At 40.8% G+C, this 16,406-nt stretch overlaps 1 protein-coding gene across 4 annotated transcripts in view; it reads right to left on the bottom strand.

Moving 5' to 3' along the window:
* Positions 1–3,584: 3,584 nt before the first annotated feature.
* UROS (uroporphyrinogen III synthase) overlaps positions 3,585–16,406 on the bottom strand; it is a 191,336-nt gene continuing 178,514 nt past the window's right edge. For all 4 annotated transcript variants that reach the window (XM_053692521.1, XM_053692520.1, XM_053692523.1 and 1 more), the window contains exon 10: positions 3,585–3,908. In XM_053692521.1, coding sequence (XP_053548496.1) covers positions 3,783–3,908 — 126 coding nt within the window. In that variant the 3' untranslated portion in view covers positions 3,585–3,782. The remainder of the gene's footprint in view (positions 3,909–16,406) is intronic.

Here is a 16,406-nt window from a genome sequence, read left to right as displayed (position 1 = left end):
GGGCAGCTTCAGTATCTGGTCCATTGGAAGGGCTACCCTGATTCGGAGGACTCCTGGGAACCGGCTTCCAATCTCTCTGCCCCCCGATTGGTGGCCAGGTTCCATGAACGTTATCCTGATCGTCCTGGACTCGATCCCCGGAGTTGATCTTTGGGGGGGGGTCCTGTCATAACTGCCTAAGTTCTTTGCCTTATCCTTTGTATAGCTGTGTCTTTTCACACTTACATAACTCCTCCCCAACAAGCAGTTTAAATTTCCCTCCTACTCATACCAAATTGCTTGATTGTTGAATCCAGCTTCTCACCCTCTAACCTCTTTGCAACCTTTGAGACAGACGCTGCTCACCTCTCTACCAAACACAGGACCGGAACCGGCAAGCGGTGACGTCACACGCCATCGCACACGCTGCAATTTCCCCAAACTCTGCAGGGGAACTCCACTCTGTCCGGACAGACCTCACCCATTACTACTACTAGTAAGTCTCAAAAGCGCTTCCTTCATACTCATACCGCAGTAACTTACGAATATTCACTAATTACTCCTGACATGCCTCAGAATCTTAGTTAGGTTTCCTTCATATTTAAACGCTCTATTCTACCTATATTCTTAATTGATCACTCTCAATACCTAACTACTGCCTAAATCTCATTAGCTTTATTTGTTGCCTTAAAGTTGTACACTATGTCTGCTGCCAATAAAGATTAGATATGGTCTGTCTAAAACTTTAACTTGCAATTGCATGTTGTTATATGTGGGAACCAGTTTGACAATACTGAGTGGGGCTAAAGGCTCTGAGGTCTCAGCCATTGTCACACCTATCCTTATAATAAAAGTGAACTGTATCTATTGATTCTGAACCTTGCTGCCTTCCCTCACCTACACAGAATCACTGATACTTTCACTACACTCCTAAGCCTGCAGTTGTGGTCCTAAAAATTCCCTCTCTCCTTTACAGGGGTGAGATTATCTTCCACAGGCTGACAGGTAGAGAGTGTGTCTAATTCACAGGTAGAGAGTGTGTGTGACTCACAGGTAGAGCATGTGTTATTCACAGGTAGAGCGTGTGTGTGATTCACAGGTAGAGCGTGTGTGCTTGTGATTCACAGGTAGAGCGTGTGTGTTTGTGATTCACAGGTAGAGCGTGTGTGTGATTCACAGGTAGAGCGTGTTTGTGATTCACAGGTAGAGCATGTGTGCTTGTGATTCACAGGTAGGGCGTGCGTGTGATTCACAGGTAGCGTGTGTGATTCACAGGTAGACAGTGTGTGTGATTCACAGGTAGAGCGTGTGTGTGATTCACAGTTAGAGCGTGTGATTCACAGGTAGAGCGTGTGTGTGATTCACAGTTAGAGCGTGTGATTCACAGGTAGAGAGTGTGTGTGATTCACAGGTAGAGAGTGTGTGTGATTCACAGGTAGAGCGTGTGTGTGATTCACAGGTAGAGAGTGTGTATGATTCCCAGGTAGAACGTGCGTGTGATTCATAGATAGAGCGTGTGTGATTCCCAGGTAGAGAGTGTTATTCACAGGTAGAGCATGTGTGATTCACAGGTAGAGCGTGTGTTTTTCACAGGTAGAGCGTGTGTGTGATTCACAGGTAGAGCATGTGTGTGATTCACAGGTAGAGAGTGTGTGATTCACAGGTAGAGTGTGCGTGTGATTTACAGGTAGAGCGTGCGTGTGATTCACAGGTAGGGCGTGCGTGTGATTCACAGGTAGAGCGTGCGTGTGATTCAGAGGTAGAGCGTGCATGTGATTCACAGGTAGAGCGTGCGTGTGATTCACAGGTAGAGCGTGCGTATGATTCACAGGTAGAGCGTGTGTGATTCACAGGTAGAGAGTGTGTCTAATTCACAGGTAAAGAGTGTGTGTAATTCACAGGTAGAGCGTGTGTGTGATTCACAGGTAGAGCGTCTGTGATTCACAGGTAGAGCGTGTGTGTGATTCACAGGTAGGGCGTGTGTGTGATTCACAGGTAGAGAGTTTGTGTGATTCACAGATAGAGTGCGTGTGTGATTCACAAGTAGAGCGTGTATGTGATTCACAAGTAGAGCGTGTGTGTGATTCACAGGTAGAGCGTGCGTGTGATTCACAGGTAGAGTGTGCGTGTGATTCACAGGTAGCGTGTGTGTGATTCACAGGTAGAGCGTGTATGTTATTCACAGGTAGAGCATGCGATTCACAGGTAGAGTGTGCGTGTGATTCACAGGTAGCGAGTGTGTGTGATTCACAGTTAGAGCGTGTGTGTGATTCACAGGTAGAGCGTGTGTGTGATTCACAGGTAGAGAGTGCGTATGATTCACAGGTAGAGAGTGCGTGTGATTCACAGGTAGAGCGTGCGTGTGATTCATAGGTAGAGCGTGTGTGTGATTCACAGGTAGAGCGTGTGTTTCACAGGTAGAGCGTGTTTGTGATTCACAGGTAGAGCGTGCTTGTGATTCACAGGTAGAGCGTGCGTGTGATTCACAGGTAGAGAGTGTGTTATTCACAGGTAGAGCGTGTGTTATTCACAGGTAGAGCGTGTGTTTCACAGGTAGAGCGTGTTTGTGATTCACAGGTAGAGCGTGTTTGTGATTCACAGGTAGAGCGTGCTTGTGATTCACAGGTAGAGCGTGTGTGTGATTCACAGGTAGAGAGTATGTCTAATTCACAGGTAAAGAGTGTGTGTGATTCAAAGGTAGAGCGTGTGTGTGATTCACAGGTAGAGCGTGTGTGTGATTTAGAGGTAGAGCGTGTGTGTAATTCACAGGTAGAGTGTGTGTGTGATTCACAGGTAGAGTGTGTGTGTGATTCACAGGTAGAGAGTTTGTGTGATTCACAAGTAGAGCGTGTTTGTGATTCACAGGTAGAGCGTGAGTGTGATTCACAGGTAGAGCGTGTGTAATTCACAGGTAGAGCGTGTGTGTGATTCACAGGTAGAGAGTTTGTGTGATTGACAGATAGAGTGCGTGTGTGATTCACAAGTAGAGCGTGTTTGTGATTCACAGGTAGAGCGTGAGTGTGATTCACAGGTAGAGCGTGTGTGATTCACAGGTAGAGCGTGTGTGATTCACAGGTAGAGCGTGTGTGATTCACAGGTAGAGCGTGTGTGATTCACAGGTAGAGCGTGTGTGATTAACAGGTAGAGCATGTGTGATTCACAGGTAGGGCGTGCGTGTGATTCACAGGTAGAGAGTGTGTATGATTAACAGGTAGAGCATGTGTGATTCACAGGTAGGACGTGCGTGTGATTCACAGGTAGAGAGTGTGTATGATTAACAGGTAGAGCATGTGTGATTCACAGGTAGGACGTGCATGTGATTCAAAGGTAGAGAGTGTGTATGATTAACAGGTAGAGTGTGTGCGTCATTGACAGGTAGAGCGTGTGTGTGATTCACAGGTAGAGTGTATGTGTGTGATTCACAGGTAGAGCGTGTGTGTGATTCACAAGTAGAGTGTGTGTGTGTAATTCACAGGTAGAGTGTGTGTGTGTGTGATGCCCATGTATATTCCTACCAAGCAATAGATCATACAGAACACTTAAATACTCTCGTATCCACAAATGCTGTAGGATTTGGTGTTATATTAATAACTGAGGACAATAGATTATTATCTAGTTTCACGTTTTAATGAAGAAAAAAATCATCATCCATAATATCACTAGTTACATTAAAATAAGTACTTCCTTACTCAGGACACATAATTTACACTTGTAAAGGCAACAGATTTTTCTTCTGCTCGCAGTGAATCAATAGAATTTAATGACATTCCGTTCATGCTGTGGTACGTGCACTATTAGCATTTTTATTGCTTGTCAATTGTTTTTATTCCCATCGCCAAATCTTGAGGTGTAGGATTTTTAGCAGTGCAACTAACGTGGAAACCTTCTGCATCCAAAGCTTCAGCTGTTGTAGGTCCAATGGCAGCAAACTGAAATGAAGATGATAACATTTATTAAAAATAAAATGCAAGAAACCAAACTGTCACAAAGCAAATGCGCTTATTAAGAAAAACATGTGATATAAAAACAACTTGTTTCTACAATGTGATTCCTGTGATATCTGCCCCAAGTGAATGATTATATTGCAAAGGTTTAAGCAAATGTCAGTGCAAACAAATATTATGAACGTCTGTAATAGCGGTGACCTTTTGTGAAGCTGTCGCTTGTAATTATTGTGCTTATGTCATTTCTGCTTCTGAAATCCCATTTCTAAACAGAATACGGCGAGCAGAAAACAAAATGCCACCTGATTACGAGTCTCAAAGGACATTGAGCTCACAATACAATTGTTATAAAATGTGTAATTATACCTAGTTAAAAACAAAAAAAAGATTATTATTACTTATTTTGCATATTTTTTTAATTTGATAACTGAAAATGTGTACAGGTATTTATTTTTCCCTTCTCCCCCCATAGAGACTGGAGTGGTTCATGCAGTATCCAGAATTCGGACCCTGCAACATTCTATACAGTGACTGCTTGATCATTGCAGGAGCTCATTGTTGTATCTGTCACTAATTAGCCATGGTAAAGGAGATAAGATAAATAATACTTAAAAGGCTTTTCAAGGGATAATTAACAAGAATGCAAAACAAGTATGCTTTGATACAATGTCAGATTATAAATGCATTTAAAACATTTCATTTGTATGTAGATTTTGCTTAAAAAGGGATATTAAATAATGAAAACAAACATGGTAAATCAAAGTAACCATAAAAAGAAACAGATAGTTTAAAGAAACAGCAAACAACTTACTTGATTTCTTGCAAAAATGAGCACTTAGAAATGATCTGTGTAGCCACTGCCTACAGCTACATAATGGAGCAGACATGTTGGCAATTTAGGTTGCATTCTGCCTGTTCTGAGTATGGGCAAATCTGATTCCCTGTTTATCTAGTATTCACTTAATACTAAACCAGCTCATTTTGCTCTAGCAGTTTTAAGGCATGAAGCTTTAGATGCCTTCCTGTAGAGACCTCAGCCTCCTTGTAGGGCTGTGACAGGAAGTACACCGCACAAATTAAGTTTAAAGACACAAATAAAATGACAAATAATACATATCGCAATGATTTCTATTAAGTATAACCCACTGCTTAGTGCCTTTTCTATTATAACAATGAAACAGACTGGTTTGTACACCTTTAATTGCTGATATAAATGATGTGTGTATATATATATATATACACAAACACACACACCCCTGTGCAATATCAATAATTCTAAATTGTATCACCTTACAGTAAATTTATTACTTCTAAGTTTTACAGTAAGGTATTTGCTCTTATGTAAAATTAAAAACTAAAAGTTTAGATTTACTATATTAAAATCAATGCAACCTAAGCTTGTACACCTTTCATTACTAAGATTCAAATCTTTGATTGTTTCAATACTTCGTATGTTGACCTTTATTTTTTATGACAGACTCAGTCCTCCTCGGCTTGGAGGATACCAGTATTGTACAAATGTCTAGAGAGATGTTCTGCCGTTCTTCAGAGACAATTCTCTGTGTTGCTCTATCTTTCTCTTTAAAATACCCCAAAGGTGTTCTATTGGATTCAAGTCAGGGGACATACTTGGCCAGGTCATTGTTTTAACTTTTTTTTTCTCCTTTACAAACTCTTTTGTGATTTTGGCATTGTTCTTTGGATAGTTATCATGTAGGATTATTCCCCGTCTGCCCAACTTCTAGAGACTGGGGGTCCAAATTATAAATGTGCTAACGGACATGACCGCTGTAGCAGATCATGTCAGCCGCACATCGATAAATGCCGACAGCATATGCTGTCGGCATTTATCATTGCACAAGCATTTCACTAGAAATGCTTGTGCAATGCGGCTCCCTGCACATTCGCAGCCAATCACCCGCTAGCAGGGGGTGACAATCAACCCAATCGCATGTGATCGTGCGGATTGCTGTCCGCCGCCTCATAGGTGGCGGACGAGTTAAGGAGCAGCGGTCTTATTTAAGACTGCTGCTTCTTAACTCCTGTTTCCGGTGAGCCTGAAGGCTCGTGCAGAAACAGGTGAATATGGGGCCATACAGGGCTTAATAAATCGGCCCCTGGGAGTCATCTTGTCAGCCATTATTTTGGTATATCCACAGGCATTCATGGTGCCATCTATAAATGTCATCTTCCCAACACCTTTTGCAGTCATGCAACCCCATATCATCACACTCCCACCTCCGTGCTTCACTGTTGGTACTTTGCATTCACTGTAATAATCCTGGCCAGGTTCACACCAAACACACTGGACCCCATCTGAGTTGAACAAATTTATCTTGGTCTCATCTGACCAAACAATGTGCTCCCAATATTCATCCAGCTTCTTTTCATGCTGTTTAGCACAGTTTAATCTTGTAGTTTTGTGCTGACAAGCAAGCAAGGTTTTTTTTCTTGGATGCCGTCCATAGAGGTTGACATTATGCAATGTCCTTTTCACAGTGTGAGTTGTCACAGAAACTCTAATTTCCACTGATAACCCCTGAGCCAAGTCTGAAGCACTTGCCCGTCTGTTTTTCAGAGCTAGATTGTGCAAGTACTGTCCATGGCGTCATTTTAGGAGGACGACCACTGCAGCTCTGATTAGAAGTACTATGGCTCGTTCTATACCTCCTGATTACTGCTGCAATGGTATTTCCATTAGTTGGTTACTTGTCTTCCTGTATCCTTTACCATCCTTGTTAAGTCTCACAATAATATTTTTCAGTTCCTCTGGCAATTCTTTTTCATGTGGAGCCATGATGCAGACGAACAGATAGAGACAGCACATAGGTCCAAAATTGAGAAAGTTTTGGTATTCACAGGTAATTTTATAATAATAATATATATATATATGTATACAAACACAGAAGCTCTTTACCAGGAAAGAACAACAGCTCATCAGCTAGCTCTTTGGCAATTTACCACCCAGGAGCAGCCTCTTTTAGACCAGTGTGCTTTTCACAGAGGAAAACTTTCCTGAAGTATATCAGTCTGATCCCGCCAATTAAGGTCAGTCCAGCCCCGAAATACCAGGCAATTCTCCTCTGAACAAGGAACATGACAACCCCAGACGATCGTTTCGGCCTCCTATGGGCCTCGTCAGTGAGGTGCAGCCACATTCCTCTAAGCACACACACATACAGTATATATATATATATATATATATATATATATATATACACAACACATAGAAACACCCAGCACTCACCAGCTATCTCACAGCTAAGATAAAATCATAACTGGAAAGGTTAGTAACCAAATCTGGCCAAATGGGAAAGCTCAGGCACCACGTCAAGGTCCTTTCCATTGCCTGAGTCTCTAACACAGCCACACTATCATTTTTCTTAGCTGTGAGCTAGCTGGTGAGCTGGGTGTTTCTATGTGTTGTATTACTTTTTATTTGTAATCCCCCTTGTTTCTTGCACCCATTCCGGACTGGGGTTAACTGCCTGTGGCTCTGGTGACATCACAGCTTTTTTGGAGTGCTATTTAGCACCCAGGGCTGGATGTTGCTGAGTCACAGGATGTGTACCTGATCCGGTCTTGGAGTGCAGTTCCCTTCCATGTTTTATATTTTCTATGGGTGATTACATCCACCTGTGCACCCCTTCTTTGTTCTCAGTCTGTTTGGCTTTGTGAGCTCGCATGATAGTGTGACTGTGTTAGGGACTCAGGCAATGGAAAGGACCTTGACGTGGTGCCTGAGCTTTCCCATTTGGCCAGATGCGGTTATTAACCTTTCCAGTTATGATTTTATCTTAGCTGTGAGCTAGCTGGTGAGTGCTGGGTGTTTCTATGTGTTGTATTACTTTTTATTTGTAATCCGCCTTGTTTCTTGCACCCATTCCGGACTGGGGTTAACTGCCTGTGGCTCTGGTGACATCACAGCTTTTTTAGAGTGCTATTTAGCACCCAGGGCTGGATGTTGCTGAGTCACAGGATGTGTACCGGATCCGGTCTTGGAGTGCAGTTCCCTTCCATGTGTTATATATATATATATATACACACACACACACACTCATTTACGTCTGGTTGCCCCTTTTTCCCTTAGGGAGACTAAATACACACAGAGAAGCGCACTCACAGAAACAAATAACCGGCTCAATACCATTGTTAGCCTGTTCTATGGCGATTTACCACCTGGGTGCAGCTTCTTTTAGCCCAGTAATGCTTTTCACAGAGTAGAACTTTTCTGCAGTATATTAGTCTGATCCCACCTGCTACAGTCAGTCCAGCGCCAAAATACCAGGCAATTCTTCTCTGGACAAGGAACACAGCAACCCCAGATGATCGTTTTGGCCTTCTTTGGGCCTCGTCAGTGAGGTGTAGCAGTATTCCTCTAAGCACACTGAGCAAGGAGTCCACATCTGGTTGCCCTTTTTTCCCTTAGGGAGACTAAATACATACAGAGAGAAGTGCACTCACAGGAACGAACAACTGGCTCAATACCATTGTTACCCTGTTCTATGGCGATTTACCACCTGGGTGCAGCTCCTTATATATATATATATATTTATATTGATATTAAAGGGACATAAAAAACATTTTTTTCTTTCATGATTTAGATAGAACATAACATTTTAAAAAACTTTCTAATTTACTTCTATTATCATTTTTTTGTTTTCTTGTTATCCTTTGTGGAAAAGCAGACATGTAAGCTCAAGAGTGTGCACGTGTCTGCAGCACTATATAGCAGCAGTTTTGCAACAATGTTATACATTAGCAGGGGCACTAGATGGCAGCACTATTTCCTGTTGTGTAGTGCTTCAGGCATGTGCACGCTACCTACCTAGGTATCTCTTAAACAAAGAATAACATGAGAATGAAAACAATTTGATAATAGAAGTGAATTGGAAACTTTTTAAAAATTGTGTCCTCTATCTGAATCATTAAATAATTTTTTGGGGTTTAATGTCCCTTTAAGGTCCCTTTAAATCATTCTCTTTAGTAAGCAGAGGGCATTTTTACTAATTTTGTTCTGTGCATAAATGCAACCTACTGAACATGAACACAACTGGTGAGCCAATGACACATGCATGTAGATGCCAATCACAAGCAAGCTCTCAGCAGTGTATTGCCTCATTTGAGCTTAACTAGGTATGCTTTTCAACAAAGGATATCAAGGTAATTAAGTAAATCTACTAACAGAAGAAGATTAAAAAGTCTCTTAAAAGTGCATGCTCTATCTAAACCATTAAAATTTTATTTTGACTCTCATGTATCTTTAACCTTTTTTATGGAGATAAATGAAGCTGTAAGTGTTGCTGTTTCATCTACACTTTTACTGTCTATATCTCTTTAAATACAGTCGTACACTTTTACTGTCTATATCTCTTTAAATACAGTCGTACACTTTTACTGTCTATATCTCTTTAAATACAGTCGTACACTTTTACTGTCTATATCTCTTTAAATACAGTCGTACACTTTTACTGTCTATATCTCTTTAAATACAGTCGTACGCTTTTACTGTCTATATCTCTTTAAATACAGTCGTACACTTTTACTGTCTATATCTCTTTAAATACAGTCGTACACTTTTACTGTCTATATCTCTTTAAATACAGTCGTACGCTTTTACTGTCTATATCTCTTTAAATACAGTCGTACACTTTTACTGTCTATATCTCTTTAAATACAGTCATACACTTTTACTGTCTATATCTCTTTAAATACAGTCATACACTTTTACTGTCTATATCTCTTTAAATACAGTCGTACACTTTTACTGTCTATATCTCTTTAAATACAGTTGTACACTTTTACTGTCTATATCTCTTTAAATACAGTCGTACACTTTAACTGTCTATATCTCTTTAAATACAGTCGTACACTTTTACTGTCTATATCTCTTTAAATACAGTCGTACACTTTTACTGTCTATATCTCTTTAAATACAGTTGTACACTTTTACTGTCTATATCTCTTTAAATACAGTCGTACACTTTAACTGTCTATATCTCTTTAAATACAGTCGTACACTTTTACTGTCTATATCTCGCATGATAGTGTGACTGTGTTAGGGACTCAGGCAATGGAAAGGACCTTGACGTGGTGCCTGAGCTTTCCCATTTGGCCAGATGCGGTTATTAACCTTTCCAGTTATGATTTTATCTTAGCTGTGAGCTAGCTGGTGAGTGCTGGGTGTTTCTATGTGTTGTATTACTTTTTATTTGTAATCCGCCTTGTTTCTTGCACCCATTCCGGACTGGGGTTAACTGCCTGTGGCTCTGGTGACATCACAGCTTTTTTAGAGTGCTATTTAGCACCCAGGGCTGGATGTTGCTGAGTCACAGGATGTGTACCGGATCCGGTCTTGGAGTGCAGTTCCCTTCCATGTGTTATATATATATATATATACACACACACACACACTCATTTACGTCTGGTTGCCCCTTTTTCCCTTAGGGAGACTAAATACACACAGAGAAGCGCACTCACAGAAACAAATAACCGGCTCAATACCATTGTTAGCCTGTTCTATGGCGATTTACCACCTGGGTGCAGCTTCTTTTAGCCCAGTAATGCTTTTCACAGAGTAGAACTTTTCTGCAGTATATTAGTCTGATCCCACCTGCTACAGTCAGTCCAGCGCCGAAATACCAGGCAATTCTTCTCTGGACAAGGAACACAGCAACCCCAGATGATCGTTTTGGCCTTCTTTGGGCCTCGTCAGTGAGGTGTAGCAGTATTCCTCTAAGCACACTGAGCAAGGAGTCCACATCTGGTTGCCCTTTTTTCCCTTAGGGAGACTAAATACATACAGAGAGAAGTGCACTCACAGGAACGAACAACTGGCTCAATACCATTGTTACCCTGTTCTATGGCGATTTACCACCTGGGTGCAGCTCCTTATATATATATATATATTTATATTGATATTAAAGGGACATAAAAAACATTTTTTTCTTTCATGATTTAGATAGAACATAACATTTTAAAAAACTTTCTAATTTACTTCTATTATCATTTTTTTGTTTTCTTGTTATCCTTTGTGGAAAAGCAGACATGTAAGCTCAAGAGTGTGCACGTGTCTGCAGCACTATATAGCAGCAGTTTTGCAACAATGTTATACATTAGCAGGGGCACTAGATGGCAGCACTATTTCCTGTTGTGTAGTGCTTCAGGCATGTGCACGCTACCTACCTAGGTATCTCTTAAACAAAGAATAACATGAGAATGAAAACAATTTGATAATAGAAGTGAATTGGAAACTTTTTAAAAATTGTGTCCTCTATCTGAATCATTAAATAATTTTTTGGGGTTTAATGTCCCTTTAAGGTCCCTTTAAATCATTCTCTTTAGTAAGCAGAGGGCATTTTTACTAATTTTGTTCTGTGCATAAATGCAACCTACTGAACATGAACACAACTGGTGAGCCAATGACACATGCATGTAGATGCCAATCACAAGCAAGCTCTCAGCAGTGTATTGCCTCATTTGAGCTTAACTAGGTATGCTTTTCAACAAAGGATATCAAGGTAATTAAGTAAATCTACTAACAGAAGAAGATTAAAAAGTCTCTTAAAAGTGCATGCTCTATCTAAACCATTAAAATTTTATTTTGACTCTCATGTATCTTTAACCTTTTTTATGGAGATAAATGAAGCTGTAAGTGTTGCTGTTTCATCTACACTTTTACTGTCTATATCTCTTTAAATACAGTCGTACACTTTTACTGTCTATATCTCTTTAAATACAGTCGTACACTTTTACTGTCTATATCTCTTTAAATACAGTCGTACACTTTTACTGTCTATATCTCTTTAAATACAGTCGTACACTTTTACTGTCTATATCTCTTTAAATACAGTCGTACGCTTTTACTGTCTATATCTCTTTAAATACAGTCGTACACTTTTACTGTCTATATCTCTTTAAATACAGTCGTACACTTTTACTGTCTATATCTCTTTAAATACAGTCGTACGCTTTTACTGTCTATATCTCTTTAAATACAGTCGTACACTTTTACTGTCTATATCTCTTTAAATACAGTCATACACTTTTACTGTCTATATCTCTTTAAATACAGTCATACACTTTTACTGTCTATATCTCTTTAAATACAGTCGTACACTTTTACTGTCTATATCTCTTTAAATACAGTTGTACACTTTTACTGTCTATATCTCTTTAAATACAGTCGTACACTTTAACTGTCTATATCTCTTTAAATACAGTCGTACACTTTTACTGTCTATATCTCTTTAAATACAGTCGTACACTTTTACTGTCTATATCTCTTTAAATACAGTTGTACACTTTTACTGTCTATATCTCTTTAAATACAGTCGTACACTTTAACTGTCTATATCTCTTTAAATACAGTCGTACACTTTTACTGTCTATATCTCTTTAAATACAGTCGTACACTTTGGTATCAGACACAACACTCAGAGGAGCGATAGTGTAAGAAATTGCTGCACAGTTGTTTTTTTTCCTTAATGCAAATAGGTTGTTTAAAAAAAGAAGCAGAGAAATCACAAAATCAATGTGCTGCTCATTTCTCTCTGTTTCCCCAGAGGTTGCCAGCAGGAAAGCTGTTAAGCTCAGAGACTGAAGTCTCAATCCAATAGCCTCTGCTGTGATGAAAGATAGCGGCCCTACAAGCAAGCAGCGAGAGAGGACGATATTTCTCTGGTTGTTGAAGGCAATGGTAGGAAGAGAATGGAGCTTATATAGCTGCAGACAAATTTAAGGGACATGAAACCCAAATGTGTACTTTTAGAATTCAGATAGAGCATGCAATTTTAAATAACTTGCCAATTTATTTCTATGATCTAATTTGTTTTGTTCTTTTTGTATCCTTTGTTGAAAAGTATACCTAGGTAGGCTCAGAAGCTGCTGATTGGTGGCTGCACATATGTGCCTCTTTTCATTGGCTTTCAGCTAGCTCCCAGAAGTGCATTAATGCTCCTTCAAAAAAGGATAGCAAGAAAATGAAGCAAATAAGATAATAGACGTAAATTGGAAAGTTGTTTAAAATTGCATGCTCTGTCTAAATCGTGAAAGAAACATTTTGGGTTTCTTGTCCCTTTAAAGGGGCAGTAAACTCCATGTAACTACAAGACATTTCTTGCTATAGAATAACACATCTAAACAATGTTAAACCAAATTAACATTGTGTTTGCTGCAACTGTTTTTCAATAGCTAAACTCCACCTACCACTTGCCTTATTTGGAGGAGCCAATCCAGGCTTAAAGGGACATGAAACCCAACATTTTTCTTTCTTTGCTTCCTTCTCTTGTTATCCTTTGCTGAAAGGTTTATCTAGGCAAGTTCAGGAGCAGCAGAGAACCTAGGTTCTAGCTGCTGATTGGTTGATGTATATATATATATACCGATTGTGATTGGCTCACCCATGTGTTCAGTTAGAAACCATTAGTGCATTGCTGCTCCTTCAACAAATGATACCAAAAGAATAAAACAGAATAGATAATAGAAGTAATTAGAAAGTTGTTTAAAATGGTATTATCTAGCTGAATCATGAAAGAACATTTTTGGGTTTCATGTCCCTTTAAGTCTATAGACAACAAGTCTAGCCAGGGTCATACTGTTAGTATAAACAGCATTGTTTTGCAGTTATTATCTTCCAAATAAATATAGATATGTAGCATGGTTACCCTTTAGTGTGCATTTCCAGCTCTGACATTTAGAAAATAAACAATTTTCAGAGCTAAATAACACAAAAAGGGGCCAAAATAGATAATTTATGTGTATTGCAAAGTTGTTTTTACTAAGTATATTTAAAGATTTTCTATAAATACAATTGAAATATAAATTAAAACATAATTTATGCTTACCAGATAAATTATTTTCCTTCCGGATAGGCAGAGTCCACGGCTTCATTCCTTACTGTTGGGAAATACAACACCTGGCCACCAGGAGGAGGCAAAGACACCCCAGCCAAAGGCCTCATTCTTAAAGGCCCAAGAGGAAGTCACTGCTCTAGTGGAATGAGCCGTAATCCTCTCAGGAGGAGGATGTCTCACTGTCTCGTAAGCTAAGCGGATGACACTCCTTAACCAAAAAGATAGGGAAGTCGAAGTAGCCTTCTGCCCCTTTACGCTTCCCCGAATAGACAACAAACAAAGAGGAAGATTGTCTAAACTCCTTAGTAGCCTGAAGATAGAACTTCAAGGCGCGAACCACATCCAAATTGTGAAGTAAGCGTTCCTTCGATGAAGAAGGATTAGGACACAAGGAAGGAACCACAATCTCCTGGTTGATGAAAAATTAGATAAGGGGGCTCACATTGCAAAGCAGAGATCTCAGAAACTCTGCGCGCAGAGGCAATAACCAATAAAAAAAGAACCTTCCAAGATAACAATTTAATGTCAACAGAATGCAGAGGCTCAAACGGAACCTTGCAAAACCCCAAGAACAAGATTTAGGCTCCAAGGAGGAGCCCTAGATCTAAACACAGGTCTGATCCTAATCAGAGCCTTAACAAAGGACTGCACATCTGGAAGCTCAACCAGTCTCTTGTGCAATAAAACCGACAGGGCCGAAATCTGTCCCTTCAGAGAAATAGCAGAAAGGCCCTTCACCAGCCCATCCTGGAGAAAAGATAAGATCCTGGCAACCTTAACTCTGTGCCAGGAAAAACCACGCTCTTCACACCAGAATAAGCAGGTCCTCCACACCTTGTGGTAGATACGCCGAGTAACTGGTTTACGAGCTTGAATAAGAGTATCAATGACACTCTCAGAGAAACCTCTCTTGGCTAAGACTAAGCGTTCAATCTCCACGCAGTCAGCCTCTGAGAATCTAGATTTTGATGAACAAATGGACCTTGTATCAGCAGGTCTCTGCAACAAGGTAACTTCCACGGAGGATATGAGGACATCCCCAAAAAATCCACGAACCACGTCGTTCGCGGCCACGATGGAGAAATCAGAATTACTGATACCCGCTCCTGCTTGATGCGGGCCACCACTCGAGGAAAAAACGGTAATGGAGGAAAAAGATATGAGTTTGAACCTCCAGAGCACTGCTAGTGCATCTATTAGATCCGCTTGGGGATCCCTCAACCTCGACCCCTACCTGGGTAGCTTGGTATTGAGACGGGACGCCATGAGATCTATCTCTGGCGTCCCCCATTTGCTGCATATCTTTGCAAACACCTCGGGATGGAGAGACCATTCCCCTGGATGGAAGGATTGCCTGCTGAGAAAATCCGCCTCCCAGTTGTCCACACCCGGAATGTGGATCGCTGACAGCGAACTGAGAAGGGACTCCGAGAATTATTCCGCAAGATGAAAGGATGGTGCTTGCACCAGAATATCATCCAAGTATGGGGCTACTGCAGTACCCTGAGTTCTGGCAATAGCTAGAAGAGCCCCCAGAACCTTTGTAAAGATTCTTGGAGCAGTAGTTAGGCCAAACGGAAGGGCAATGAACTGGTCCAGGAATGCAAACCTCAGGAACTGAAAGTGTTCCCTGTGGATTGGAACATGAAGGTAAGCGTCCTTCAGATCTTAAAGGAAGGGACACTGAGAAATTTGTTTAAGCATTTTAGGTCCAGAATTGGGCGGAAAGTTCCCTCTTTCTTTGGGACCACGAAAAGGTTTGAATAAAACCCCAAACCTCTTTCTTCGATAGGTACCGGGACAACAACTCCTAAGGATGAAAGATCCCGAACGCACCCTAGAAAGGCATCCCTCTTTTCTGGTCTGGTAGACAGATTCAAGAGAAGGAATCTGCCCCTTTGCGGATGAGAGTTGAAGCCTATCTTGTATCCCTGAGATACCACCTCCAGGACCCACGGGATCCTGTACGTCCTTGAACCAGGCATCTAAAAAAAGAGACAGTCTGCCCCCTACAAGATCCGATCCCAGATCGGGGGCCGCCCCTTTATGCTGATTTCTTTTTGGCGGGCTTCTTATTCTGCTTAGATTTATTCGAGGACTGAGCCGGCTTCCAAGTACTCTTCGGTTGCTCAGTCTTGGAGGAGGATTGTTGTCGTTGGGATTTGTCAGAACGAAAGGAACAAAAATTAAAAGATTGTCATCCTTTAGACTTGCTCTTCTTATCTTGCGGCAGTAAGGCACCCTTGCCTCCAGTAACCGTTGAAATAATGGAGTTCAGGCCTTGTCCAAATAAAATCTTTCCCTTGAAGGGAAGAGAAAGGAGTCTGGACTTAGAAGTAATATCCACAGACCAACACTTCAACCAGAGGGCCCAGCGGGCTAGGACCGCAAAGCCAGAGGCCTTTGCATTTAGGCAAATTATTTGCATGTTCGCATCACAGATAAAAAAAATTGCAATTCTCAGAGCTTTAATTCTGTCTTGAATATCCTCAAGGGGAGACTCCACCTCAGTGAGTTCCGACAAAGAATAGGTAGCCACTCCGGCAACCACGGCAACTGCAGCCGCCGGTTGAAACAAAAATCCAGTATGTTGAAACATCTTTCTCAGAAAGGTTTCAATTTTCTTATC

The sequence above is a fragment of the Bombina bombina genome, chromosome 9, assembly GCF_027579735.1.
Source record: "Bombina bombina isolate aBomBom1 chromosome 9, aBomBom1.pri, whole genome shotgun sequence".
In the NCBI taxonomy this organism is placed as follows: domain Eukaryota; kingdom Metazoa; phylum Chordata; class Amphibia; order Anura; family Bombinatoridae; genus Bombina; species Bombina bombina.
Note: the sequence above shows the minus strand (reverse complement) of the source record. Positions and strands in the feature narration are given on the sequence as shown.